The sequence below is a fragment of the Oncorhynchus keta genome, chromosome 14, assembly GCF_023373465.1.
Source record: "Oncorhynchus keta strain PuntledgeMale-10-30-2019 chromosome 14, Oket_V2, whole genome shotgun sequence".
Classification (NCBI taxonomy): domain Eukaryota; kingdom Metazoa; phylum Chordata; class Actinopteri; order Salmoniformes; family Salmonidae; genus Oncorhynchus; species Oncorhynchus keta.
This window is the reverse complement of record NC_068434.1, coordinates 27,007,441-27,034,935: the sequence shown is the minus strand read 5'-3', so window position 1 is coordinate 27,034,935 and position 27,495 is coordinate 27,007,441. Positions and strand designations below refer to the sequence as shown.

The 27,495-nt window shown below is 46.5% G+C and overlaps 1 protein-coding gene across 11 annotated transcripts in view; it reads left to right on the top strand.

Moving 5' to 3' along the window:
• The window catches only part of LOC118393084 (nuclear receptor corepressor 2-like), a 186,188-nt gene that overhangs the window by 146,500 nt on the left and 12,193 nt on the right, over window positions 1–27,495 (top strand). For 5 of the 11 annotated variants that reach the window (XM_035785364.2, XM_035785361.2, XM_035785360.2 and 2 more), the window contains exons 20-35: window positions 383–797; window positions 2,270–2,393; window positions 2,838–3,075; window positions 6,279–6,326; window positions 6,673–6,840; window positions 12,960–13,096; window positions 13,207–13,357; window positions 13,487–13,594; window positions 13,756–13,859; window positions 16,675–16,825; window positions 20,901–21,026; window positions 21,136–21,213; window positions 21,332–21,576; window positions 21,696–22,041; window positions 23,196–23,426; window positions 27,163–27,411. In XM_035785364.2, coding sequence (XP_035641257.2) covers window positions 383–797; window positions 2,270–2,393; window positions 2,838–3,075; window positions 6,279–6,326; window positions 6,673–6,840; window positions 12,960–13,096; window positions 13,207–13,357; window positions 13,487–13,594; window positions 13,756–13,859; window positions 16,675–16,825; window positions 20,901–21,026; window positions 21,136–21,213; window positions 21,332–21,576; window positions 21,696–22,041; window positions 23,196–23,426; window positions 27,163–27,411 — 2,919 coding nt within the window. The remainder of the gene's footprint in view (window positions 1–382; window positions 798–2,269; window positions 2,394–2,837; window positions 3,076–6,278; window positions 6,327–6,672; window positions 6,841–12,959; window positions 13,097–13,206; window positions 13,358–13,486; window positions 13,595–13,755; window positions 13,860–16,674; window positions 16,826–20,900; window positions 21,027–21,135; window positions 21,214–21,331; window positions 21,577–21,695; window positions 22,042–23,195; window positions 23,427–27,162; window positions 27,412–27,495) is intronic. The other 6 variants (XM_035785367.2, XM_035785366.2, XM_035785369.2 and 3 more) reach the window with 6 other exon arrangements.

The following is a 27,495-nucleotide window of genomic DNA, read 5'->3' as shown; positions in this document are numbered from 1 at the left end:
TCAAAATTGGTTTTGTGTTCTCCCTCATTGTACAGTGAAAGCCAATTAGGTGGAAAGTGGCATTTTGAGAAATCTGGTTTTAGAGAAAGATGGGGCACAAGAGAGAGGGAAGTGAAAGAGGACGAGGATTTTACATGATAGCAAGATGGCACCGATAGACATGGTTGCCCTGTTCATGGCTCCTAAGCAACTTTGCTGTATTTTGTTTTATTACTGCACTGTTGGATTTTGCTACACTCGCAGTAACATCTGCTAAATATCTGTATGCGATCAATAACATTTGATTTGATTTTGATTTACTAGATTACTACTCAGCTAGGCAGCCAATGTAATATCTGCGGTCTTTCATTCTTTATCTGTCCTTCTCGCTCTCCTTTACCAGGTGGTGCTAACAACAGCTCTGACACAGAGAGCCTGCCCTCTCCGCGTTCCTCTGAGGACAGCAAGCCTAAAGAGGAGGGTAGTGGTGGGGCCAAAGCTGGCTCAAACTCTGGGGACAAGGAGGCCTCAGGTTCCCACATGGGCCAGCGAGGAGATGAGAAACCCCCAGGAGAAGTGGGGAAGGCCATCAAGCAGGAGGTGAAGACCGAGGCAGAGGAGGGCAACAAGGAGCAGCCAAGCGAATCCACAGACCGAGACATGAAGCCCCCCACTGCAGATGCAGAGGAGAGCAAGAGCTCATCCAAGAGCTCCAAGAGGGACCATGGGCCCAAGACGGGCTCCCACGCAGACAGTGACTCTAGTGCCACCTGCAGCGCGGACGAGTTGGAGGAGTTGGATAGTACAGAGAAGAACAGGTGGGGGCTCAGGGCTAGGTGAGGTAGGGGGATTGCATGTGAGGGCTCAGGGCTGGGGGGGGGTTGCATGTGAGGGCTCAGGGCAGGGTAGGGTGGGGTTTCATGTGAGGGCTCAAGGCTGGGTGGGGTAGGGGGGGTTGCATGTGGGGACTCGAGGCTTGGGTGGGTGGGGGTTACATGTGGGGGCTCAGGGCTGGTTGGGGGGGTTATAGGTGTGGGCTCAGGGCTGGGGGGCTGTTCAAATTTTATTTGTCACACACACATTTTTAGCAGATGTTGTTACATGTGTAGTGAAATGCTTGTGTTCCTAGCTTCAACAGTGCAGTAGTATCTAACAATTTACAACAATACACACAAATCTACAATAAAATAATGGATATTAGGATAAACAATGTCGGAGTGGCATTGACTAAGGTGGGGGGGGGGTAATTCTGGTTTCCCCACTGCAGCGAGACCTACATCTGGACTGGGGAAGGGAAGAGTGTCACTAGTGTTCTTCTGTATAGCCCTAAGATGTCAAGCAATTTGTGGCCAATACTCTACAACAATCATCAACATAAACTCTATCTGCCTTTGTGAGTGTGTGCATATGTACTAGAGCTGGGTGATATGTACAAAACCCTTTTAACGATAACTCTAAAGATATGTTTTTAACATTAATGTGCACACAGTTACTTTTTCATATTACCCTTAAAACCACCACTACTACAACTTTAAATTCTGAAGATCAGTTGTCCTGTTAGCTGTCGCCTATAGTGACAGACTTCACCTTTCTCTTCATCATCAAACAATATTGTTCTGGTATAGGCAACTTGTCATTATCGATATCAGTAAAATGTCCTCATTTTGTATGTACCTGCGTGCTTCTGTCTGAGTGTGTTTGCCTGCAAGCGCAAATGTGTGTGTCAAAGATGTGGGCTGATGGCTTGGGGGAGTGGGGATTCGTCCTGCAGTGTTTGCATGGTATTTGTTCTGTTTTTTCCATGACAGCAGACTGCAAGTATTGGCAGAGCCTAGGGAAACGTTGCCCTCTGTGCCAAAGCAAACAATGGGAGGGAGTGTGTGTGCTCCCCAGTCTCTTGTCTGTGTCTGTGTGTGTGTGTGTGTGTGTGTGTGTGTGTGTGTGTGTGTGTGTGTGTGTGTGTGTGTGTGTGTGTGTGTGTGTGTGTGGCAGAGTATCTTTGTGGGTTTGTATGAGTGTATCTGTGAGTGGGGGATGGGTGGTTAGGCATGTGGGATGGAAACACAATCAGAACCTCTGCTCTCTTTGTGTTTTCATAGTGCGAGATTCTGCTCCGGGTCAATCTGTGTTTATTGGGAAAGCAAATAAGAGAATCTGGGTTGTGGCCATATTAAGGAATGCGTGGGACATCCATTGGCATGCTACTGAATGGGGAACTCTGTGTTCTAGTTACTTCTCTCTCTTGCTCTCTCCTCTACTTCTCTCTCTGTCTCCTTCTCTCCCTGTCCAGGATGACATCTCCCAGCCGTCCGAGCCTGCTGAACTATGCTCATGATGGGGTCATCTCCTCCCCCCTGCAAAAGCCCATGGACCTGAAGCAGCTCAAACAGAGGGCTGCTGCCATCCCCCCTATTGTGAGTCTTACCACTTTCTGTGTGAGTCAGTGCATCCCCCTCCTCTCGTTACACGCCAGGGCCACAGCCTGTATCTTTGTCTCCTCCATCCTTGGAAAGCATATGGAAGCCAGCCAGGTAGAATCAGTAACAGATAAGTCCTTGGATTAGTCCAGCCTGGTCATTCTACCCCCTAGTGGTATTAAGGCCAGCCCTCCTGTAATGACAATACTGCTTCTTACACAGATAACAGCATGGCGAGTAAAATGATGAAGCCCTATCATATTTGTATTAGATAAGCAGGCCAGCTGGAGGAGAGGGGATACATTGACCCAGAGGAGAAACGAGGTGCCAGGCATTAGGGAAAATAAGAGGAACCGGGTCATTAGGTGTGGGATCTCCCGGGTGTATATTGTTTGTATGTGTATCTGTTGCTCACCAGGCTTCTCTCTCCTGTGTGTGCAGATGCCCCAGATGCCGGATGGTGGACCTCGGGGTGGGTGTAGTAAGGCTGAGCTGCCCCCCCATGCCCTGGCTCTCTACCAGCAGCAGATCACCATGGCTCATGGAGAGTCCTCCCAGGAGGCCAAGCAGCATGCAGGTCAGCCCAGCAAACAGCACCCCTACCCAGCGCAGGGGGACCCCCATAACATCAGCAGCCCCCGCGTCCACCCACACAGCCCTTCCGCCAGCGACAAGGACGGTACGAACATCAGCCCTCTCTCTCCCTAGCTCCTCTCACCCTCCTGCTCAGTCTAAACACAACTCCCTCCTTCAGCTAAACTGTTACTTTGATTCTACGTTGGTGCTATTGTTTAGAAGCTCCTGGTAGCTCTGGATGATTCCATGCTTACTTGAGGACTCTTGTCAGTTCCACAGTGTGTTGTCTAAAGTGCTGATATTGATTGTTGGGCTCACAGTCAGGTATAACCATGCAGCGGGATCTGTGTTAAGTTCAGTCTTGGATATCATTGTGGAGTAGTGCTCCATGTGAGTTACTAGACCTATCCAGACCTAGTCTTATTTAGAAGTTAATTAGCAGATGTTTACACAAAATTCTCCACTGTTGAGCTGGAGTTATAAATAGTCAGACAGACATAGAGGACTGAAGAGTTTCCATCTGGGGATTCGAGCTGCATGGACATAGGGCTGGGCGGTATACCGTTTTATGAGATATACCGCTATTGATGCACGGACCGGTGTGGGTTTTTACTTTACCTTCTATAACGGTATTAGAATTTTTGGTGTGTTAAATGTGATACGTAGTGTGTGACGTCCATTTTTATAGTTTACTTAGCTACTTGAGTCATCTCTCTCCACTCTCTCTCTCTCTATGCCACTTTCCACACAGACCTAGCCATGGCTCCTGTCACTCAAGGAGAACATTTGATTTTCCTCTACCACGAGACACTTGCGTTCAGTCTGCATGGTCAATGCAGTATATTGAACAATGTTGATGACAATGATGCAGTTGTCACTTTGCTTCTTAATATAAATCTACCAGCATTCTATAATTACACTCTTAGCTTGTGTTTCTTACATCTGCAAACAGCTAGTTTAGCAAGTTATTCCTAAATCTTGTGAGCCGCTGATTGTTAGCCGCTAAAGCTAATTGCTAGCTAGCCAATAAATGTACTGAGTAAAGGCAAACGGAGCTAGCTAATACAGCCTGATAATAATAGTGATGGTGTAGACCTAAATCAGCATCTTATTTGTGCAACAGTATCTTCTAGATTAAAGAGGAATACGCAAACAAGAATATGTTAGCTACATGAAGTAGCTAAGAGAGAACATTCAATGTTGCCAAAGATTATAGGGTCCCCTAGGAAACACCTATCAACACTTTAGTTCCTACCCTGTCATAATAACTCCTCCCTGGCATTTTCATTAGTTGTCATGTCAAACAACACTGTATTAAAAGTGTGCAATATTCTAACTATATAACTAGAATGGACATATTATTTCCATGATTCCAACAGTTAACCCAAGTGTTTTGCTCTAAATCGCGAGTCAAATTGCAACATTTGGTGAAAAATAAGGCCCAGATTGCTTGCTCATATCGTGCAGCCCTACGTGGAAATTATGTCAAATGCAGAAATTGATGGAAATTATTTTAGAAATTGTGTTTAAGTTGAATTGAACAGTATAAAACAATCAGAATACATACACCTTAGCCAGTAACATTTAAACTGAGTTTTTCACAATTTCCTGTCTTAGTAAAAATTCCCTGTCTTAGGTCAGTTAGGATCACTACTTTATTTTAAGAATGTGAAATGTCAGTAGAATAGTAGAGAGAATGATTTATTTCAGCTTTTATTTCTTTCATCACATTCCCAGTGGGTCAGAAGTTTACATACACTCAATCAGTATTTGGTAGTGTTGCCTTTAAATTGTTTAACTTGAGTCAAATATTTTGGGTAGCCTTCCACAAGCTTCCCACAATATGTTGGGTGGATTTTGGCCCATTCCTCCTGACAGAGCTGGTGTAACTGAGTCAGCTTTGTAGGCCTCCTTGCTCACACACGCTCAGTTATGCCCACAAATTTGCTACGGGATTGAGGTCAGGGCTTTGTGATGGCCACTCCAATACCTTGACATTGTTGTCCTTAAGCCATTTTGCCACAACTTTGGAAGTATGCTTGGGGTCATTGTCCATTTGGAAGACCCATTTTTGACCAAGCTTTAACTTTGTGACTGATGTCTTGAGATGTTACTTCAATATATCCACATAATTTTCCATCCTCATGATTCCTTACATTTTGTGAAGTGCACCAGTCCCTCCTGCAGCAAAGCACCCACACAACATGATGCTGCCACCCCCGTGCTTCACGGTTGAGATGGTGGTGTTCGGCTTGCAAGCCCCCCCCCCTTTTCCTCCAAACATAACGATGGCCAAACAGTTCTATTTTTGTTTCATCAGTCCAGAGGACATTTATCCAAAAAGTACGATCTTTGTCCTCATGTGCAGTTGCAAACCGTCGTCTGGCTTTTTTATGGCGGTTTTGAAGCAGTGGCTTCTTCCTTGCTGAGTGGTCTTTCAGGTTATGTGAATATAGGACTCGTTTTACTGTGGATATAGATACTTTCGTACGTATTTCCTCCAGCATCTTCACAAGGTCTTTTGGTGTCGTTCTGGGATTGATTTGCACTTTTCGCATCAAAGTACGTTCATCTCTAGGAGACAGAACGCATCTCCTTCCTGAGCGGTATGACGGCTGCGTGGTCCCATGGTGTTTATACTTACATACTATTGTTTGTACAGATGAACGTGGTACTTTCAGGCGTTTGGAAATTGCTCCCAAGGATGACCCAGACTTATGGAGGTCTATAATTTTTTTCTGAGTTCTTGGCTGATTTATTTTGATTTTCCCATGAGTTTGAAGGTAGGCCTTGAAATACATCCACAGGTACACCCCCAATTGACTAAAATTATGTCAATTAACCTATCAGAAGCGTCTAAAGCCATGACATCATTTTCTGGAATTTTTCATGCTGTTTAAAGGCACAGTGATACAGGGAATTATAAGTGAAATATTCTGTGTGTAAATTGTTGGAAAAAGTACTTGTGTAATGCACTAAGTTGATGCCCTAACCGACTTGCCAGAACTAAAGTTTGTTAACAACAAATTTGTGGAGTGGTTGAAAAACAACCTAAGTGTATGTAAACTTCCAACTTCAACTGTATGTGTTGCAATCCTAGGGTCACGCACTACTCATGAAGCAAATTTAGAACTTTTATTATTAAAAAACATCAAATACCGTCAAATACCGTCAATAAAAATAAAAAAATCAGCGATATAATATTTGGTCATATTATCGCCCAGCCCTACATGGACATATGTATGCGTGACTGTGTGTGCGAGTGTGATGTATGTGATCAGCTGCAGTATGTCTGTGTCCCTGCAGAGCTGGAAGGCAACGAGAGGTGGCTGCAGACTCTACTTCACGGATTACGTAGGTTCACACCCCGCCCCACCCCAATCTATCCCTAACTCATACCCCTTTGCCCAACACACACCTAGCTAAATTCACTTCCTCAGTGGGATTGTGTGTGTAACACTATTAGAAGGTTTGGCAGTGTGTGTGCTGTGGCTGTGTGGAGCAGCGTTGCTGTGTGGCTAACTGCGCAGACGCTGCCTGGCTGCACTCCTTGCTATGATGATGATGATAGTAATGATGATGATGAGGAGAAGGAGCAAAAAAAGCTAGCGCTGACCAAGGGATGGTTCTCAGCTTCCAGAAAGATAGCAATTACCCCCCATCCCTTACCGTTTGTGTGTGTGTTTGTCCCGTCTTGCAGATAAGTCCCGGTCCTTCTCTCCTCATGGTGACCCTAAGAAGCAGCCGGTGGGGCCAGAGGACCTGAGGGCCACTACCCTGGGCCGGCCCATCATGTCCCCCTACCCAATGTCCCATCGAGACATGGCCAAGCTCAGCCACGACCAGCACCTACTCCACTATAACTCCTGTGAGTCCCACTTACGGCTGTTACGGTGACCACAGTCAAATTCCACGTGGCCGTTTAGTTGTGGTAACTAGGCTTCTCCAAACTCTGATGCTGCTGTTGGTCATGAGTGGCCTCCCAAATGTGCTAATCCCTGGTACCCAGCACCCTAATCTATGGATTTCACTTGACTGGGCAGGGATTGAGCCAGGCCCAGCCAATCAGAATTTGTTGTTTTTTTTTCCACAAAAGGGCTTTATTACAGACATAAATACTCCTCAGTTTAATCAGCTGTCTGGGTAGCTGGTCTCAGATGATCCTGCAGGTGAAGAAGCCAGATGTGGAAGTCCTGCGCTGGCGTGTTTACACGTGGTCTGCAGTTCTGACACCGGTTGGACGTATAGCCAAATTCTCAAAAATGACATTGGAGGCGCCTTAGGATAGAAAAATGAACATTAAATTCTCTGGCAACAGCTGTGGTGGACATTCCTGCCGTCAGCATGCCGATTGCACGCTCCCTCAAAACAGACATATGTGGCTTTGTGTTGTGTGACAAAACTGCACATTTTAGAGTGGCCTTTTATTGTCCCCAGCCCAATGTGCACCTGTGTAATGGTCATGCTGTTTAATCAGCTTCTTGATATGCACACCTGTCATGTGGATGGATTATTTTGGCAATGGCGAAATGCTCACTAACAGGAATGTAAACAATTTTGTGCACAACATTTGAGAGAAATAAGCTTTTTGTGTATGGACAATTTCTGGGATCGTGGTCTCATGGGGTGCGTACTATCGCAGTACTTAGTACTTGCGTACTATCGTTTGTATAGATGAACGTGGTACCTTCAGGCGTTCGGGAAATTGCTCCCAAGGATGAACCAGACTTGTGGAGGTCTACAATTTTTTTTCTGAGGTCTTGGCTGATTTCTTTTGATTTTCCCATGATGTCAAGCAGACGCACTGCATTTGAAGGTAGGCTTTGAAATACATCCACAGGTACACCTCCAATTGACTGAAATGATGTCAATTAGCCTATCAGAAGCTTCTAAAGCCATGACATCATTTTATGGGATTTGCACAAAGTAGTTGTCCTTACCCACTTGCCACAACTCTAGTTTGTTAACAAGAAATGAAAACGAGTTTAAATGACTCCAACCTAAGTGTATGTAGACTTCTGACTTCAACTGTAGGTCTATACCAGTTTGTGTCTCGAGTGTATCCCCATTTGAAGAGGGGGATGACCGTTGCAGCTTTCCAATCTTTGGGTATCTCAGACGATAAGAAATAGAAGTTGATCAGGCTAGTAATAGGGGTTGCATCAATTTTGGCGGATAATTTTAGAAAGAGCGGCTCCAGATTGTCTAGCCCAGCTGATTTGTAAGGTTCCAGATTCTGCAGCTCTTTCAGAACATCAGCTGTCTGGATTTGGGTGAAGGACAAGCCGGGGGGGGGCAGGTTTCTTTAGGGGGTGCAGAGCTGTTGGCCGGGCTAGGGGTAGCCAGGTGGAAAGCATGGCCAGCCGTAGAAAAGTGCTTCTTGAAATGAACGATTATCGTAGATTTATCGGTGGTGACAGTGTTTCCTAGCCTCAGTGCAGTGGCCAGGTGGGAGGAGGTGCTCTTATTCTCCATGGACTTTACAGTGTCCCAGAAATCTTTGGAATTAGTGCTACATTATGCAAATTTCTGTTTGAAAAAGCTAGCCATAGCTTTCTTAAGTGACTGTGTGTATTGGTTCCTACCTCCCTTGAAATGTTCACATTGTGCGGGCTATTCGATGCTAATGCACATCACCACAGGATGTTTTTGTGCTGGTCAAGTCTGGGGTGAACCAAGGGCTATATCTGTTCTTAGTTCTACATTTTTTGAATGGGGCATGCTTATTTAAGATGTTGAAGAAAGCACTTTTAAAGAGCAACCAGGCATCCTCTACTAACGGGATGTGGTAAATATCCTTCCAGGACACCTGGGCCAGGACGATTAGAAAGGCCTGCTCGCTGAAGTGTTTTAGAGAGTGTTTGACAGTCATGAGGGGTGGTCTTTGACCGCGGACCCTTTACGGGTGCAAGCAATGAGGCAGTGATCACTGAGATCCTGGTTGAAGACAGCAGAGGTGTATTTAGAGGGCAAGTTAGTCAGGAGGGTACCCGTTTGAGAGTACCCGTTGTTACGGATTTAGGTTTGTACCTGGTAGGTTCCTTGATCATTTGTGTGAGATTGAGGGCATCTAGCTTAGATTGTAGGACGGCCGGGATGTTAATCATATCCCAGTTTAGTCACCTAACAGTATGAACTCTGAAGATAGACGGGGGGCAATTAAAACACATATGGTGTCCAGGGCACAGCGGGGGCTGAGGTGGGTCTATAACAAGCGGCAATGGTGAGAGACTTGTTTCTGGAAAGTTGGATTGTTAAAAGTAGAAGCTGAATTGTTTGGGCACAGACCTGGATAGCATGACAGAACTCTGCAGTAGATTGCAACTCCGCCCCCTATGGCAGTTCTATCTTGTCGGAAAATGTTGTAGTTTGGGATGGACATTTCAGGATTTTTGGTGGCCTTCCTAAGCCAGGACATCAGGGTTGGCGGAGTATGGTGAAGCAATGAATATAACAAACTTAGGGAGGAGGCTTCTGATGTTAACATGCATGAAACTAAGGCTTTTACGGTTACGGAAGTCAACAAATGAGAGAGCCTGGGGAATGGGAGTGGTGCTGGGGGCTGCAGGGCCTGGGTTAACCTCTACATCACCAGACGAACAGAGGAGGAGTAGGATAAGGGTACGACAGAAGGCTATAAGAACTGGTCATCTAGTGCGTTCGGAACAGAGAGTAAAAGGAGCAGAATTCTGGGCGAGGAAGAATAGATTCGAGGCATAATGTACAGACAAGAGTATGGTAGGATGTGAGTACAGTGGAGGTAAACCTAGGCATTGAGTGATGATGAGAGGTTTTGTCTCTAGAGGAACCAGTTAAGCCAGGTGAGGTCACCGCATGTGTGTGGGGTGGGACAAAAAGGCTATCTAAGGCATATTGGGCAGGGCTGGGGGGCTCTACAGTGAGATAAGACAACAATCACGAACCATAACAGCAATAGACAAGGCATATTGACATTAGGGAGAGGCATGTGTAGCCGAGTGATCATAGGGTCCAATGAGTAGCAATATAGGTGAGTCAGGGAGCCGATTCAGTAATCTCTACTACGCAAGGAGCTGGAGACACAGCGATTCAGACTGCTAGCGGACCGGGGCTTGCAGATAGGCCTTCGGTGACATGCTAGTTAGCTGGCTAGCTTCTGATGGGAGTTCCGGTTCTAAAGTTTAAAAATAGCACACATTGGGTGAGGTGGGTTGTAGGAGAGTATATTCAGTCCGTAGATGGAAAGTGAGATAAAAATATATATGAAATAAAAGCGAGGTAAGCAAAACATTTACGGGACGGGACAAGGCAAAACACACGTCCGACTGCTACGCCATCTTGGAACCAAGTTTATCATTTTAAAATGCTAATTCATCATTATAAAACCCTTTTGCAATTATGTTAGCACAGCTGCAAACTGTTGTCCTGATTTAAAGAAGCAATAAAACGGTCATGGTAGACTAGTTCAGTATCAGGGGCATCAGTACTGATGAGTTCGATTACAGGCTCAAAATGCCAGAAACAATAAAAAATGCCTGAAACAACAACAATTTCTTCTGAAACTCATCAGTCTATTCTTGTTCTGAGAGAGGAAGGCTATTCCATGCGAGAAATTGCCAAGAAACTGAAATCTCGTACAACGCTGCATACTGCTCCCTTCACAGAACAGCGCAAACTGGCTCTAACCAGAATAAAAAGAGGAGTGGGAGGCCCCGGTGCACAACTGAGCAAGAGGACAAGTACATTAGTGTCTAGTTTGAGAAACAGACACCTCACAAGTCCTCAATTGGCAGCTTCATTAAATAGTACCATCAAAACACCAGTCTCAACGTCAACAATGAAGGCGACTCCAGGATGCTGGCCTTCTTGTGACAAAACTCACACTCATTCTTATGTTTAATAAATGTATTGTATAGTGTGTGTGTGGCAGGCTTACAATGATGGCAAAAAAAACAACATTTGAGAGTGCGAGAGGGGGTACACAGCTGGAGGTTGAATGTTTGAAGGGGTACGGGACTATAAAAAGTTTGGGAACCACTGGCCTAGCCCATAGGGCCTATATGTTTTGATAAGATTTGTATCACAACTTAAGTGGCCAAAATTTCTTAAAGTTAAGCACGTTAATCCGTGTAGAGCCTAACTGGCATACGTAGGCGGCGTGTGAAGATAATTTTCACCGTAAAAATGCAACTTTTATAATAAAGAATTACATAATCGCGTTTGCGGTCACTTTGGATAACAGTGTTTCGCTGCTAATTGATTGCATTTTGGAACATTCGCGCTTATAGCCTTTCTGCACAAATGTCAAGAAATCGAAATATCCTTATAGTTTATCAACATTTTAAGATTAACGTTCTGATCGTTTGCATCAGCCACAGGTTTTTTTGATGCTAGTGGTTGTATTAATTTGTTATCTATCGCATCCCACAAGGTAGCCTAGCCTAGTGGCAGGTAGCCTAGTGGTTAGAGCGTTGGGCCAGTAACCGAAAGGTGGATCGAATCCCAGAGCTGGCGAGGTAAAAATCTGTCGTTTTGCCCCTGAGCAAGGCAGTTAACCCAGTGTTCCCCGGGCGCCGAAGACATGGATGTCGATTTAAGGCATCCCCCCGCACCTCTCTGATTCTGAGGGGTTGGTTAAAATGTGGGAGACACATTTCAGTTGAAGGCATTCAGTTGTACAGCTGACCTGGTATCACCCTTTCCCTTTCCCAACTGTCCCAGAGTGTTTGGAATATTTATTTATTGCACAGAAAGACAAGTTGACCAATTGAATAGGTAAACTTTTGTACTATGGTGGATTGACATAGGCTATAGCTTTTGCTGTTTGTAAGGCTTACTCATCTTGTTGGCTGACGAAAAGTTCTGTAGGCCAATATGCGCCTCGGAATTCGATAAGAAGGATCCGCGCAGTTGCGTCCCCAATGTGTCTGTCTCACTTGTAGCCTACTTCTTAGCTGAGATGCCTGTGAGAATGACCCGATCACGTGACAGGTGTTGGCTAATAAAAATTGAGATTTCTGAGAGCCATGTGAGTTCGAAGTGCTTTGACTGTCCACTGTCCCACTACAACCCCTCTCTATTCCTCAGACCTTCCCTACCTTACTATTATTCCCTCTCGTCAAACCCTCACCCCTCCCTATTCCCATCGTCATACCCTCGCCCCTCCCTATTCCCATCGTCATACCCTCGCCCCTCCCTATTCCCATCGGCAGACCCTCACCCCTCCCTATTCCCATCGGCAGACCCTCACCCCTCCCTATTCCCATCGGCAGCCCCTCACCTCCCTATTCCCATCGGCAGCCCCTCACCTCCCTATTCCCATCGGCAGCCCCTCACCTCCCTATTCCCATCGGCAGCCCCTCACCTCCCTATTCCCATCGGCAGCCCCTCACCTCCCTATTCCCATCGGCAGACCCTCACCCCTCCCTATTCCCATCGGCAGACCCTCACCTCCCTATTCCCATTGGCAGACCCTCACCCCTCCCTATTCCCATCGGCAGACCCTCACACCTCCCTATTCCCATCGTCATACCCTCACCCCTCCCTATTCCCATCGTCATACCCTCACCCCTCCCTATTCCCATCGTCATACCCTCACCCCTCCCTATTCCATTGGCAGACCCTCACCCCTCCCTATTCCCATCGGCAGACCCTCACCCCTCCCTATTCCCATCGGCAGACCCTCACCCCTCCCTATTCCCATCGTCATACCCTCACCCCTCCCTATTCCCATCGGCAGACCCTCACCCCTCCCTATTCCCATCGGCAGACCCTCACCCCTCCCTATTCCCATCGTCATACCCTCACCCCTCCCTATTCCCATCGGCAGACCCTCACCCCTCCCTATTCCCATCGTCATACCCTCACCCCTCCCTATTCCAGTTCAAGTCTCATCTCCCATTTCATTGTTATGCCTCCTTGCTCTGTGCTATTCTTAGCCAACCCTACTTTGCTTCCCTAAACTGCCATGTCTATATTTTTAAAGTATATTTCTGTCTTTGCTCTCAGCTTTCCAGCAGGCTAGCCACTCTGGGCCCCCTGGTCTGCAGCAGGATGGTGCCAGATTGGCAGCGGTGCTCTCCCTCCATATGCCAGAGCCACCCCCTCTCATCTCCTCCAACAAGCCAGGGGGGTCTATCACACAGGTATAGGACACTACGAGAGAGAGCCATGGCACCCATTAGATGTTGAGTTATTGTGAAAGTGAATTGAGTTTTGCCGTTCACCATGCTCACTGTTGTTGTGTGGTTCGTAGGGCACCCCAGTGCAGCTGCATAGCCCGGCTCATGGGATGGACCATGGGAAGATGCCCCCTGTACAGATGGGTTTGTCCTGGATGGATCAGAGGAAAGTGGGTGAGTCCAAGTGTCTGGAGTGGGTGCAGCACTCCCAGCCTTGGTTTGCTGGTGAGTTGCCTTCTTCTTACCCTAACCTTCAATTGTAGATTTTGGGTGTCCTGGGCTTTCTCCATTGACACTCTCTCTCCTCTGCTCTTGTCTCACTCTGTCCCTCTCTGACTCACACACACACACCAGGTCCCTACCCGGTGGTGAAGCAGGAGCAGCTGTCTCCGCGGTGCCCGTCATCCCTGGCAGAGAACCTGTCCACGCAGGGGATGCCCCATGACGCCAATGCTGGACGTGGTGAGTTCATAACTAGATACATTCCACACCCCTTGATGTTGGGCATCAAGTGTACACTGCTCTCTGCTTATACTGATTCTCTTCTCTGTTATTGGTACATTAACAGATGTCTATGCCAATATAAAGCCCTGACTCTGCTCCTGGATGTGTTGAATTTGCAGGGTCTTTGCCAGCAGTGCAGGGGGGTAGCATCACAAAGGGCATCCCAGGGACCAGAGTGCACCAGGACTCCCCCATCTCCTACCGGGGAGGCTCCATCACCCAGGTAAGAGCAACACACTGACCACAACACTACAATGTGCTTCTGCTTACTGTGCCTTATTCATTATCATGACTTTATCAGCTTTGACCTAAAAGTCTCACCGGACTGTTTGTATGCCTCTAAATGAAACGAGGACAACGACATAGACGTGTTGAGAGGTCATGACCCCAGGCTGGAAAGCTAGTCAGGCTCAGTTAGTGTTCAGGCAAGGCAGGGTAAAGGCTGGGGCTGCAGGCAGGCAGGACCTGCCTGCTAATCCTGCCTGGTGTGACATGATCGTGGCTCTGACTGCTCCCTGTCGCCCTAGCAACAGGTACACACTGTACCACGTCTGTTCTCTACTTTATTTATCTGTTTATTCTCCACTCACTAAGCCCCATCAATGATATGCACAGTCCTCAGCCTGCTGTAATATCTGCCTCGGGCCAACTGGCCTTGAAATGGGGTGATGTTATATATGCCCAGATAGATAACTGAGGGAAAGGTGGGAGAGATGTAATCAGAGCGGGTGGGGAAGTTAGCCTGCTCCTTCTTTGTTTGTTTAGCTGACTGCTAGGCAGAGCGAAAGTGTGTGTATGTGTGTGCGTGTACAGTTAAGGCTTTGTTGTATCAGGGGCGTCACTCGCATCTCCCTTGATAAAGTTGAATGCTGAGGGGTAGATGCCCTGGCCCCTGACCTACACTACACCCCCCCTTCTTTGGAAAGATCTGTAATCAACAGACAGGAAATGTGATCTAGGGCAACACATGTCCCTCTTCACCCCCTCCCTCCTCCCACACTCCATATCAGTCTCCAATGACAGCCTTGTGTGCTCTCGATCAGCCTCCCAGCAGGCTTACATAAACACTCAGCGGCAATGGCGGAAATATGACTCACAGCAAAGTGTGCCAGAGATATGACAGAAAGCCCCGACCAAACCTGTTGCTGCCATTTTGTCACCTAGTGTTAGCACTGCAGAGTCTGTGGGGCATATTATCTGAGACACAAATTGTATTCTTATGTGACTATGTGGCATCAGTGCATGATGTACACTCCGTATGATCTTACTCACCAGAGCTATCATAATGAAAAATTACATTCTGGAAAAATATACAGTACCAGTCAAAAGTTTGGAGACACTTTCATTATTTGTACTATTTTCTACATTGTAGAGTAAGACTGCAAAACTATGAAATAACACATGGAATCATATAGTAACAAAACAGTGTTAACCAAATCCAAATATATTTTATATTTGAGATTCTTCAAAGTAGTCATCCTTTGCCTTAATTACAGCTTTGCACACTCTGCGTTCACTCAACCAGCTTCATGAGGTTGTCACCTGGAATGAATTTCAATTAACAGATGTGCCTTGTTAAAAGTTTGTGGAATTTCTTTCCTTAATGTGTTTGAGCCAATCAGTTGTGTTCAATCAATCAATCAATCAATCAAATGTATTTATAAAGCCCTTCTTTCATCAGCTGATGTCACGAAGTGCTGTACAGAAATCCAGCCTAAAACCCCAAACAGCAAGTAATGCAGGTGTAGAAGGTAGGAGTGGTATACAGAAGATAGCCCTATTTGGTAAAAGACCAAGTCCATATTATGACAAGAACTAAGCATAGAAAACGACACTCCATTTTTACTTTAAGACATGAAGGTCAGTCAATCCGGAGGATTTCAAGAACTTTGAAAGTTTCTTCAAGTACTTCACAAAAACCATCAAGCGCTATGATGAAACTGGCTCTCATAAGGATCGCCACAGGAAAGGAAGACCCAGAGTTACCTCTGCTTCAGAGGATAAGTTCATTAGAGTTAACTACACCTCAGATTGCAGCCCAAATAAATGCTTCACAGAGTTCAAGTTACAGACACATCTCAACATCAACTGTTCAGAGGAGACTGCGTGAATTAGACTTTCATGGTCGAATTGCTGCATAGAAACCACTACTAAATGACACCATTAAGAAGAAGAGACTTGCTTGGGCCAAGAAACACGAGCAATGAACATTCGACCGGTGGAAATCTGTTCTTTGCTTTGAGTCCAAATGTGAGATTTTTGGTTCCAACCAGTGTCTTTGTGAGATGCAGAGTAGCTGAACGGATGATCTCCGCATGTGTGGTTCCCACCGTGAAGCATGGAGGAAGAGGTGTGATGGTGTGCGGGTGCTTTGCTCGTGACACTGTCTGCGATTTATTTAGAATTCAAGGAACACTTAACCAGCATGGCAACTAAAGTATTCTGCAGCGATACGCCATCCCATCTGGTTCACACTTAGTGGGACTATCATTTGTTTTTCAACAGGATAATGACCCAACACACCCCCAGGCTGTGTAAGGGCTGCATGAGATTACCTGGTTTCTACAATCACCCAACCTCAACCCAATTGAGATCATTTGGGATGAGTTGGACAGCAGAGTGAAGGAAAAGCAGCCAAAAGGTGCTCAGCATATGTGGGAACTCCTTCAAGACTGTTGGAAAAGCATCCCAGGTGAAGCTGGTTGAGAATATGCCAAGAATGTGCAAAGCTGTCATCAAGGCAAAGTGTGGCTACTTTGAAGAATTTCAAATATAAAATATATTTTGATTTGTTTAAAACTTTTTTGATTCCTACATGATTCCATATGTGTTATTTCATAGTTTTTATGTCTTCACTATTCTACAATGTAGAAAATAATAAAAAATAAAAAAAAACCTTTGAATGAGTAGGTGTGTCCAAACTTTTGACTGGTACTGTACATCTTACAACAACGACTAATGAAATCTGTGAAACTGATGTCCTCTATCTTGTGAGATGATTGAGTGATGTTCCTATGTCTGTCCCACTCCCTCCACAGGGCACCCCGGCAGATGTGCTGTACAAGGGGACCATAACCCGTCTGATCACAGAGGATAGCCCCAGCAGAGCAGAGAGGGAGCGGGATGAGCTCCTGTCCAAAGGACACGTGGTCTATGAGGGCATCAGTGGACACATCCTCACCTATGACCGTCAGTACTCTAACCTTCTAGAAATGCTGTGCTACTTCACTTACTTACAATGCCTTCAGGAAGTATTCGTACCCCTTGACTTATTACACATTTTGTTGTTACAGCCTGAATTTTAAATGTATTGTTTTTCCTCATCCATCTACACACAATACCCCATGATGACAAAGGGACAACGTGTTTTTAGACAATTTTGCAAGTTTATTGAAAATGACGATTCAAAATTACATACAGTGCATTCGGAAAGTATTCATACCCTTTCACTTTTCCCACATTTTGTTAAATAATAGCCGTAGGCCGGACGAAGTTGAATTACTATTTAACGGATGCCCCGCCTGACTTTTCTCCACACCTCGCAAAAAAAACGAATCAGATGTGTCATTTTTTGGGCAATATATGCAGCTTTGTTTATAACACACTGTCTGCTCTCCCTTGATGCTTTCCCAAGTTGATGCGCAACAGACCAATCAGCCTCAGATCATGTTTGAGCCTCGGATTGGACATTGAAACAAACACGCTCACACCTGCAAGCGACGTGCAGAGGTTTCATTTCTCTCTCATGCCGTCATGGCTGAAGCCAGCGCAAATTCCTACTATTTATCTATCCAGGTTAAATGTGGGACGTCCCTTGTTATAAACAAACAGTCGGTTAAATTCATGATTCATGCATCATTTTCAGATCTATTAGAAGCGATTAATATACGAAACAACAATGTCATTGAACCAATTCACTGGCCATGCAAGCTGATAGTATTTTGGACGGCCAAATTGAAGTCAAAATGATTGAAATCGAAGTGTGTCAGCTGTATGGTGATTTGCAATTCATAACTTACATTTTGCCGGTACTATCAGTAGTTTTAGGCCAACCGATAACACCAAGATGGAATGCGTTTAAAGTGATGATGTGTCGCCAAGAATAGCTAGCATGTCCAGCAAAGTACATGGCCAGTGGCACGCGCACACTTCGTGCAGATCAGCAGCTCCACAATGACGTGATCGACTCTCTCCAAGGTGAGGGCTTTTCGTGGCAGCCAGACGAGACCGTCAGAGGATGCGGTGAGCAAAGTTACTGGGCTGGAATTTAGTCAAGCTTGCTGATGCTTCTAATTGTGCATGTTACAAACACATTTTTATATTTTGATGATGATAGGCTATAGTCTAGGCTGGATTTATATATTTTTTCCAATGCTACGTTAATTTGGCAGACCTAACTGGGCCTCTTTCGACAAGGCCTAGTCCTTGAGAGGTCTAATCATATTTGTATGAATAATTTGTTAACACTTATAGGCTATAGAGATGCATTCAGGTAATTAATTCATTTTTATATATCAACATTTTATACAAGTTGTACTTCCCATTGTGTTTCATTTATCATGGTTATAACAACATTGTAACATCTTTCTTTTTAAGAAACATAGTGTAGGTTTTCGCATGGAATAAGTAACTCTTGAAGCTCACATTAGGCCTAGAGCCTGCACAAGTGACCCCCAGAACAATGTGGTAAAGTTCTGGTATTCCTTATGACTTAATATTTATTTATTTTGTATTTATTTGCTCGATCACACCACTTTTCTGGGGGAAAATATGTTAAACAGTGAATCAATTTTGCCTGGCCTTATCCTAAAATTGATTCAATTACTTTTTCCCCTTCATCAATCTACACACAATACCCCATAATAAAAAAGCAAAAACAGCTTTTTAGGACTTTTAGCAAATGGATAACAAAACAAAAACTGAAATATCAAATTTACGTAAGTATTCAGACCCTTTACTCAGTACTTTGTTGAAGCACCTTTGGCAGCGATTACAGCCTCAAGTCTTCTAGGGTATGACGCTACAAGTTTGGCACACCTTTATTTGGGGAGTTTCTCGTGTTTTTCTCTGCAGATCCTCTCATGTTCTGTCAGGTTGGATGGGGAGCATCGCTGCACAGTTTGAATGGGTTCAAGTCGGGGCTCTGGCTGGGCAACTCAAGGACATTCAGAGACTTGTCCCGAGCTCAATTTCGAGTTTCATAGCAAAAGTTCTGAATACTTACAGTACCAGTCAAAAGTTTGGACACACCTACTCATTCAAGGGTTTTTCTTTATTTTTACTATTTTCTACATTGTAGAATGATAGTGAATGAATCACAACTATGAAATAACACACATGGAATCATGTAGTAACCAAAAAAAGTGTGAAACCGATCAAAACATATTTGAGATCCTTCAAAGTAGCCACCCTTTGCCCTGATGAACCACACATACGGAGATCATCCGTTCACCTACTCTGCGTCTCACAAAGACATGGCGGTTGGATCCAAAAATCTCAAATTTGAACTCATCAGACCAAAGGACAGATTTCTACCGGTATAATGTCCATTGCTTGTGTTTATTTGCTCAAGCAAGTCTCTTCTTCTTAATGGTGTCCTTTAGTAGTGGTTTCTTTGCAGCAATTTGACCATGAAGGCCTTATTCACGCAGTCTCCTCTGAACAGTTGATGTTGAGATGTCTGTTAAATTAACTTATTGAAGCATTTATTTGGGCTGCAATTTCTGAGGCTGGTAACGCTAATGAACTTATCCTCTGCAGCAGAGGTAACGTTGGGTCTTCCTTTCCTGTGGTGGTCCTCATGAGAGCCAGTTTTATCATAGCGCTTGATGGTTTTTGCAACTGCACTTGAAGAAAGTGCACTTTCAAAGTTCTTGACATTTTCATGTCTGAAAGTGATGACGGAGTGGCTTTTCGCTTTGTTTATTTGAGCTGTTCTTGCCATAATATGGACTTGGTCTTTTACCAAATAGGACAATCTTCTGTATACCACCCCTACCTTGTCATAACACAACTGATTGTCTCAAACGTGTTAAGAAGGAAAGAATTTCCACAAATGAACTTTTAGCAAGGCACACCTGTTCATTGAAATGCATTCCAGGTGACTACCTCGTGAAGCTGGTTGAGAGAATGCCAAGAGTGTGCAAAGCTGTAATCAAGGCAAAGGGTGGCTACTTTGAAGAAGAAAAAAAAAAATTTAACACCTTTTTGGTTACTACATGATTCTATATGTGTTATTTCATAGGTTTTTTGTCTTCACTATTATAATAAAGAGAAATCCTGAAATGAGTGTCCAAACTTTTGACTGGTACTATATGTAAATAAGGTATTTCTAAAAACCTGTTTTCGATTTGTCATTATGGGGTATTGTGTGTATATTGAGGAATATTTTTTTATTAAATACATTTTGGAATAAGTCTGTAACGTAACAAAATGTGTAAAAAGTGAAGGGGTCTGAATACTTTCCGAATGCACTAAGTTTTCACACCCCTTTGTATTCACATCCAATTTCCTTTGATCAACCTTGAGATCTCACTACAACTTGGAGTCCACTTGTGGCCAATTCAATTATTTGGACATGATTTAGAATGTAGCACACCTATATGGAGCCAAATACAGGAAATTCCTTGATGAGAACCTGCTTCAGTGCAAACAGCCTTAGACTGGGGAGAAGATTTAAGTTCCAACAAGATAATGACCCCATGCATACACCCAAAGCAATGCTGGAAAATCTTCAGAACAAGAATGTGAAAGCCCTTCAGTGGCCCAGCTAAAGCCCAGACTTGAATCCCATTGAAAATCTTTGGAAAGACTTGAAGATTGTTGTTCACCGCCGCTCCCCATCTATCTTGACAGCACTTGAGAAAATCTGCAGGGAAGAATGAGAGAGAATCCCCAAATCCAGATGTGCAAAGCTGATACAGACATACCCAAGACGACTCAAAGCTGATACAGACATACCCAAGACGACTCAAAGCTGATACAGACATACCCAATTACTTATGAATACTTATGTAATTGAGATATTTCTGTGTTTTTCAATACGTTTTCATTATGGGGTGATGTGTGTAGATGGGTGAGAAAAAAATCTATTGAATCCATTTTGAATTCAGGCTGTAACACAACAAAATGTGGGATTAGTTGAAGGGTATGACTACTTTCTGAAGAGTTTAAACCACCCCTCAATGCCCTTTGTTGCTTGGTATTTCTAGGTGGATTATCCCTGTTCCTCTGTTGACAGTTGTTTGTGGTGTGTTCTCCTCAGGCCCACCCTCTCAGAACCCTAAAGATGACGGCCGGGGCCAGCCTGGGGAGATCTTGGGGCTGAAGCGCCCCTATGATGTCAGGGGGTTGCCCATGAGGGAGACACTGTCTGCAGCTAACTGTGAGGGTAAGTTTTGGAGTCAGCTACCTAGCATGTACAACTCTAGCATGTACTTTATGTAGACTACAATGAGGTAACCAATGCTATTCTTTCTTCACTTCGACCCCTACTTCAGGTCTGATAGGCAGAGCCATATCTCACGAGAGAGACAACCCACACCCAAACCACCACATCCGTGGTTCCATTTCACAGGGTAAAGCAAATAGACCCACTCTTTTATTCCATCAGGGTATGGTCACCTCACCGAGTTGCACAATGGCTCGTGAAGTTTATAACTCCTGTGTGTTTGTGTTCCTCCTCTCCTCCCCCAGGTATCCCCCGTCACCTGGACATCCAGGATGGCTACATGAGACGGGAGGCCAAGCAGATGAAGAGAGAGGGCTCCCCGTCCCAAGGGACTGGCCAGATGGCTGAACCCATGAAGGGTCGAGAGGCCATTGTGCCCACAGTGAAGGAGGGGGGCCGATCCATCCACCTCATCCCCAGAGAGGAGCTCCGACTGATGCCCGAAGGCATGATGATGCCCAAGGCTGGCAAAGAGGGCATCATAGTACAGGTGAGTGGAATGTCACACTGTAGATGCACTGCACGTCAGTGCACACTGCCTCAGGAAATTAAAAAGCAACAAAAGTCACTATTGTTGGTAGAGTCAGTATTTTTCATTCTTTTTTTCAGGGCACTCCTATGAAGCAGGAGCAGGGTAGCTCAAGGAAGGGGCACGACGTTCGTTCCATAATCGCCAGCTCCCCACGCTCCCACTACGGCATGCCCTCCCACCTGGAGATGCGAGGAGCCGAGCAGCGGGGCCGCTACGAGGAGGGTCCTAAGGGCCGTCCCAGCACTGTGGTCAACACGGCCAGCTCCATGGCTCGATCCTCGCCCCTGGCAATGGGGGGTGAGCAGGGTGGCAAGGCTCACCACAGCCCTGTGGGCTACGAGGAACACAAGGGCGGCATAAGGACTCCCTACCCTGGACCTGCTCACCGAGGATCTCCCCTGTCAGGCCAGCGGCAGCATGAAGGTATATCATACACTCAGTCCTGACTGTACACTGTCCTAGGGATGTGACAAATGGAAACATTTTCTTAAAGTTTAAAGAGCCATTTTATTATCGGTTTTCTGTTGTGAATTCACAATGCAGCTGCCAGCAGTTTTGTCTCCCTTTCCGATGGTTAAGTGTTGCATTTCCTTCTCAAAGTATTGCCATACAGGACTTTGCTGCTCTCACTTGCCTTTCTCTGACATTTTTCCAACTGTTAGCAATGATGGAGATGTTGACTCAAAATAATTGATTTCTCGACTCCCTGTGTCGAGTCCCATTTCTTAGTGTAAAGATAAACTCCTAAGATTGAGTATTTTTGGAACTGAGGAGACTGATTAGTTTCCGTACTTCCGAGAACACAAACACTCGCATCTTTCACAGCGAGCTAGCGAGGGGCGGAGAGAGAGGGGCGGGGCACAATATAAGTAGTTTGGTCACCAGACAGTCACAACCGTGCACTAGGCACGCTATCCGCTATCAAAAGCTGTATCTCGCAATGGAATGCTTTATCTTACCATTTTGTGGTCTGCAATGTCTCGCAACTTCAGTAAAGCAGGGCCTATCATCAATATATAGGCTAGGATATTTTACATGTAACAGACTGAAGACTGAACACACACTCGCATCATTAATGAAGAGCACGAGCAGGCGAGCCAGCGTGAGGGAGAGAGAGGAGGGGGCAGGCAGAAAGCATGTCTTGGTCATCTGTATCTCGCAATGTCTTGTCTTGCATGCCTCACAAATTCACCAAAGTCGCCTAAAGTTCACCTCTTCCTCTGGATTTATTTAAATTACACAACTTTCCCCGGGACTTTATAGCCTATTGACGAGTTAAGCTATAACGCAAAATAATTGTATGTTTTGTGATAACTGCACTGAGATTTTAGTTTTGTGGGGGGGAAACAAAGATTTTCAGTTAGGGATTTTTCTTTACATTAAGGATTCCAACATTAAAAAGTTTAAACGTTCCTTCCTGTCTGTTCCTAGCTTGTCTGATTGAGATGCATTGATAGTTTTTTGCCCTGGGTTGAGTTGCTCTCCCCTAGTGTTAACATACCTAATATGAAGGCCACAGTGTGTGTGTTTTCTAAAGCATCCTGCTCTCTCCCATCTCTCCTCTCTGTGTGGTCCAGGCTCCAATAAGAACCAGCCTCAGGAGCGCAAGGCCACACCCACCCCTCGGGAGATGAGCTCCGGCAAGTCACCCCTGCCGGGCGTTGCTGAGCAGCAGGCCCAACAACAACAGGCGTCCCTGGTGTCGTACGAGCGTCTGCTGCAGGGTCTGGGGGCCGACGTATATCGAGGACAGATCCCCCTAGCCTTCGATCCTGCCTCCCTGCGTCAGGGCATCCCCATCGACCCAGGTACATAGTACACGGCTGGTCCACTGTACAGTACACTACAGAGGAGCTACTTAAATAACTCTTATTTCTGTCTGTTGAAAGGATGTGGTTTGGGGGAGGGATTATGGGACTTGATATGATGGCACAATATGATTTACATTTACATTTAAGTCATTTAGCAGACGCTCTTATCCAGAGCGACTTACAAATTGGTGCATTCACCTTATGACATCCAGTGGAACAGACACTTTACAATAGTGCATCTAAATCTTAAAGGGGGGTGAGAAGGATTACTATCCTAGGTATTCCTTAAAGAGGTGGGGTTTCAGGTATCTCCGGAAGGTGGTGATTGACTCCGCTGTCCTGGCGTCGTGAGGGAGTTTGTTCCACCATTGGGGGGCCAGAGCAGCGAACAGTTTTGACTGGGCTGAGCGGGAACTGTACTTCCTCAGTGGTAGGGAGGCGAGCAGGCCAGAGGTGGATGAACGCAGTGCCCTTGTTTGGGTGTAGGGCCTGATCAGAGCCTGGAGGTACTGAGGTGCCGTTCCCCTCACAGCTCCGTAGGCAAGCACCATGGTCTTGTAGCGGATGCGAGCTTCAACTGGAAGCCAGTGGAGAGAGCGGAGGAGCGGGGTGACGTGAGAGAACTTGGGAAGGTTGAACACCAGACGGGCTGCGGCGTTCTGGATGAGTTGTAGGGGTTTAATGGCACAGGCAGGGAGCCCAGCCAACAGCGAGTTGCAGTAATCCAGACGGGAGATGACAAGTGCCTGGATTAGGACCTGCGCCGCTTCCTGTGTGAGGCAGGGTCGTACTCTGCGGATGTTGTAGAGCATGAACCTACAGGAACGGGCCACCGCCTTGATGTTAGTTGAGAACGACAGGGTGTTGTCCAGGATCACGCCAAGGTTCTTAGCGCTCTGGGAGGAGGACACAATGGAGTTGTCAACCGTGATGGCGAGATCATGGAACGGGCAGTCCTTCCCCGGGAGGAAGAGCAGCTCCGTCTTGCCGAGGTTCAGCTTGAGGTGGTGATCCGTCATCCACACTGATATGTCTGCCAGACATGCAGAGATGCGATTCGCCACCTGGTCATCAGAAGGGGGAAAGGAGAAGATTAATTGTGTGTTGTCTGCATAGCAATGATAGGAGAGACCATGTGAGGTTATGACAGAGCCAAGTGACTTGGTGTATAGCGAGAATAGGAGAGGGCCTAGAACAGAGCCCTGGGGGACACCAGTGGTGAGAGCGTGTGGTGAGGAGACAGATTCTCGCCACGCCACCTGGTAGGAGCGACCTGTCAGGTAGGACGCAATCCAAGCGTGGGCCGCGCCGGAGATGCCCAACTCGGAGAGGGTGGAGAGGAGGATCTGATGGTTCACAGTATCGAAGGCAGCCGATAGGTCTAGAAGGATGAGAGCAGAGGAGAGAGAGTTAGCTTTAGCGGTGCGGAGCGCCTCCGTGATACAGAGAAGAGCAGTCTCAGTTGAATGACTAGTCTTGAAACCTGACTGATTTGGATCAAGAAGGTCATTCTGAGAGAGATAGCGGGAGAGCTGGCCAAGGACGGCACGTTCAAGAGTTTTGGAGAGGAAAGAAAGAAGGGATACTGGTCTGTAGTTGTTGACATCGGAGGGATCGAGTGTAGGTTTTTTCAGAAGGGGTGCAACTCTCGCTCTCTTGAAGACGGAAGGGACGTAGCCAGCGGTCAGGGATGAGTTGATGAGCGAGGTGAGGTAAGGGAGAAGGTCTCCGGAAATGGTCTGGAGAAGAGAGGAGGGGATAGGGTCAAGCGGGCAGGTTGTTGGGCGGCCGGCCGTCACAAGACGCAAGATTTCATCTGAGAGAGAGGGGAGAAAGAGGTCAGAGCACAGGGTAGGGCAGTGTGAGCAGAACCAGCGGTGTCGTTTGACTTAGCAACGAGGATCGGATGTCGTCGACCTTCTTTTCAAAATGGTTGACGAAGCCATCTGCAGAGAGGGAGGAGGGGGGGAGGGGGAGGAGGATTCAGGAGGGAGGAGAAGGTGGCAAAGAGCTTCCTAGGGTTAGAGGCAGAAGCTTGGAATTTAGAGTGGTAGAAAGTGGCTTTAGCAGCAGAGACAGAAGAGGAAAATGTAGAGAGGAGGGAGCGAAAGGATGCCAGGTCCGCAGGGAGGCGAGTTTTCCTCCATTTCCGCTCGGCTGCCCGGAGCCCTGTTCTGTGAGCTCGCAATGAGTCGTCGAGCCACGGAGCGGGAGGGGAGGACCGAGCCGGCCTGGAGGATAGGGGGCATAGAGAGTCAAAGGATGCAGAAAGGGAGGAGAGGAGGGTTGAGGAGGCAGAATCAGGAGATAGGTTGGAGAAGGTTTGAGCAGAGGGAAGAGATGATAGGATGGAAGAGGAGAGAGTAGCGGGGGAGAGAGAGCGAAGGTTGGGACGGCGCGATACCATCCGAGTAGGGGCAGTGTGGGAAGTGTTGGATGAGAGCGAGAGGGAAAAGGATACACAAGGTAGTGGTCGGAGACTTGGAGGGGAGTTGCAATGAGGTTAGTGGAAGAACAGCATCTAGTAAAGATGAGGTCGAGCGTATTGCCTGCCTTGTGAGTAGGGGGGGAAGGTGAGAGGGTGAGGTCAAAAGAGGAGAGTAGTGGAAGAAGGAGGCAGAGAGGAATGAGTCAAAGGTAGACGTGGGGAGGTTAAAGTCGCCCAGAACTGTGAGAGGTGAGCCGTCCTCAGGAAAGGAGCTTATCAAGGCATCAAGCTCATTGATGAACTCTCCGAGGGAACCTGGAGGGCGATAAATGATAAGGATGTTAAGCTTGAAAGGGCTGGTAACTGTGACAGCATGGAATTCAAAGGAGGCGATAGACAGATGGGTAAGGGGAGAAAGAGAGAATGACCACTTGGGAGAGATGAGGATCCCGGTGCCACCACCCCGCTGACCAGAAGCTCTCGGGTGTGCGAGAACACGTGGGCGGACGAAGAGAGAGCAGTAGGAGTGGCAGTGTTATCTGTGGTGATCCATGTTTCCGTCAGTGCCAAGAAGTCGAGGGACTGGAGGGAGGCATAGGCTGAGATGAACTCTGCCTTGTTGGCCGCAGATCGGCAGTTCCAGAGGCTACCGGAGACCTGGAACTCCACGTGGGTCGTGCGCGCTGGTACCACCAGATTAGGGTGGCCGCGGCCACGCGGTGTGGAGCGTTTGTATGGTCTGTGCAGAGAGGAGAGAACAGGGATAGACAGACACATAGTTGACAGGCTACAGAAGAGGCTACGCTAATGCAAAGGAGATTGGAATGACAAGTGGACTACATGTCTCGAATGTTCAGAAAGTTAAGCTTACGTAGCAAGAATCTTATTGACTAAAATGATTAAAATGATACAGTACTGCTGAAGTAGGCTAGCTGGCAGTGGCTGCGTTGTTGACACTACACTAATCAAGTCGTTCCGTTGAGTGTAATAGTTTCTACAGTGCTGCTATTCGGGGACTAGCTGGCTAGCTAGCAGTGTTGATTACGTTACGTTGCGTTAAAAGAACGACAATAGCTGGCTAGCTAACCTAGAAAATCGCTCTAGACTACACAATTATCTTTGATACAAAGACGGCTATGTAGCTAGCTATGTAGCTAGCTACGATCAAACAAATCAAACCGTTGTACTGTAATGAAATTAAATGAAAATGTGATACTACCTGTGGAGCGAAGCGGAATGCGACCGGGTTGTTGAGTTCTATTCAAGAGATGATGGCATCTCTTTGTCTTCCTCCCCATTTAACAGCCTACTACCTGCCTCGCCACCTGGCCCCTAACCCTGGCTACCCTCACCCCTACCCCTACCTGATCCGTGGCTTCCCCGACACGGCAGCCCTGGAGAACCGCCAGACGCTGCTCAACGACTACATCACCTCCCAGCAGATGCACCAGTGGCCTGCAGCCGCCGCTATGGCTGCCCAGCGCTCAGACCTGCTGAGAGGGCTCTCGCCACGGGACCAGCCCCTCCAAATGCCCTACTCTGCTGCCCCACGCGGTGAGCCTCACCCTTGTCACAGTACAAACACACGCACACAGAAAGGAGACCTAGCTGGACCGGTGTAGTATAATGTAGTTTTGA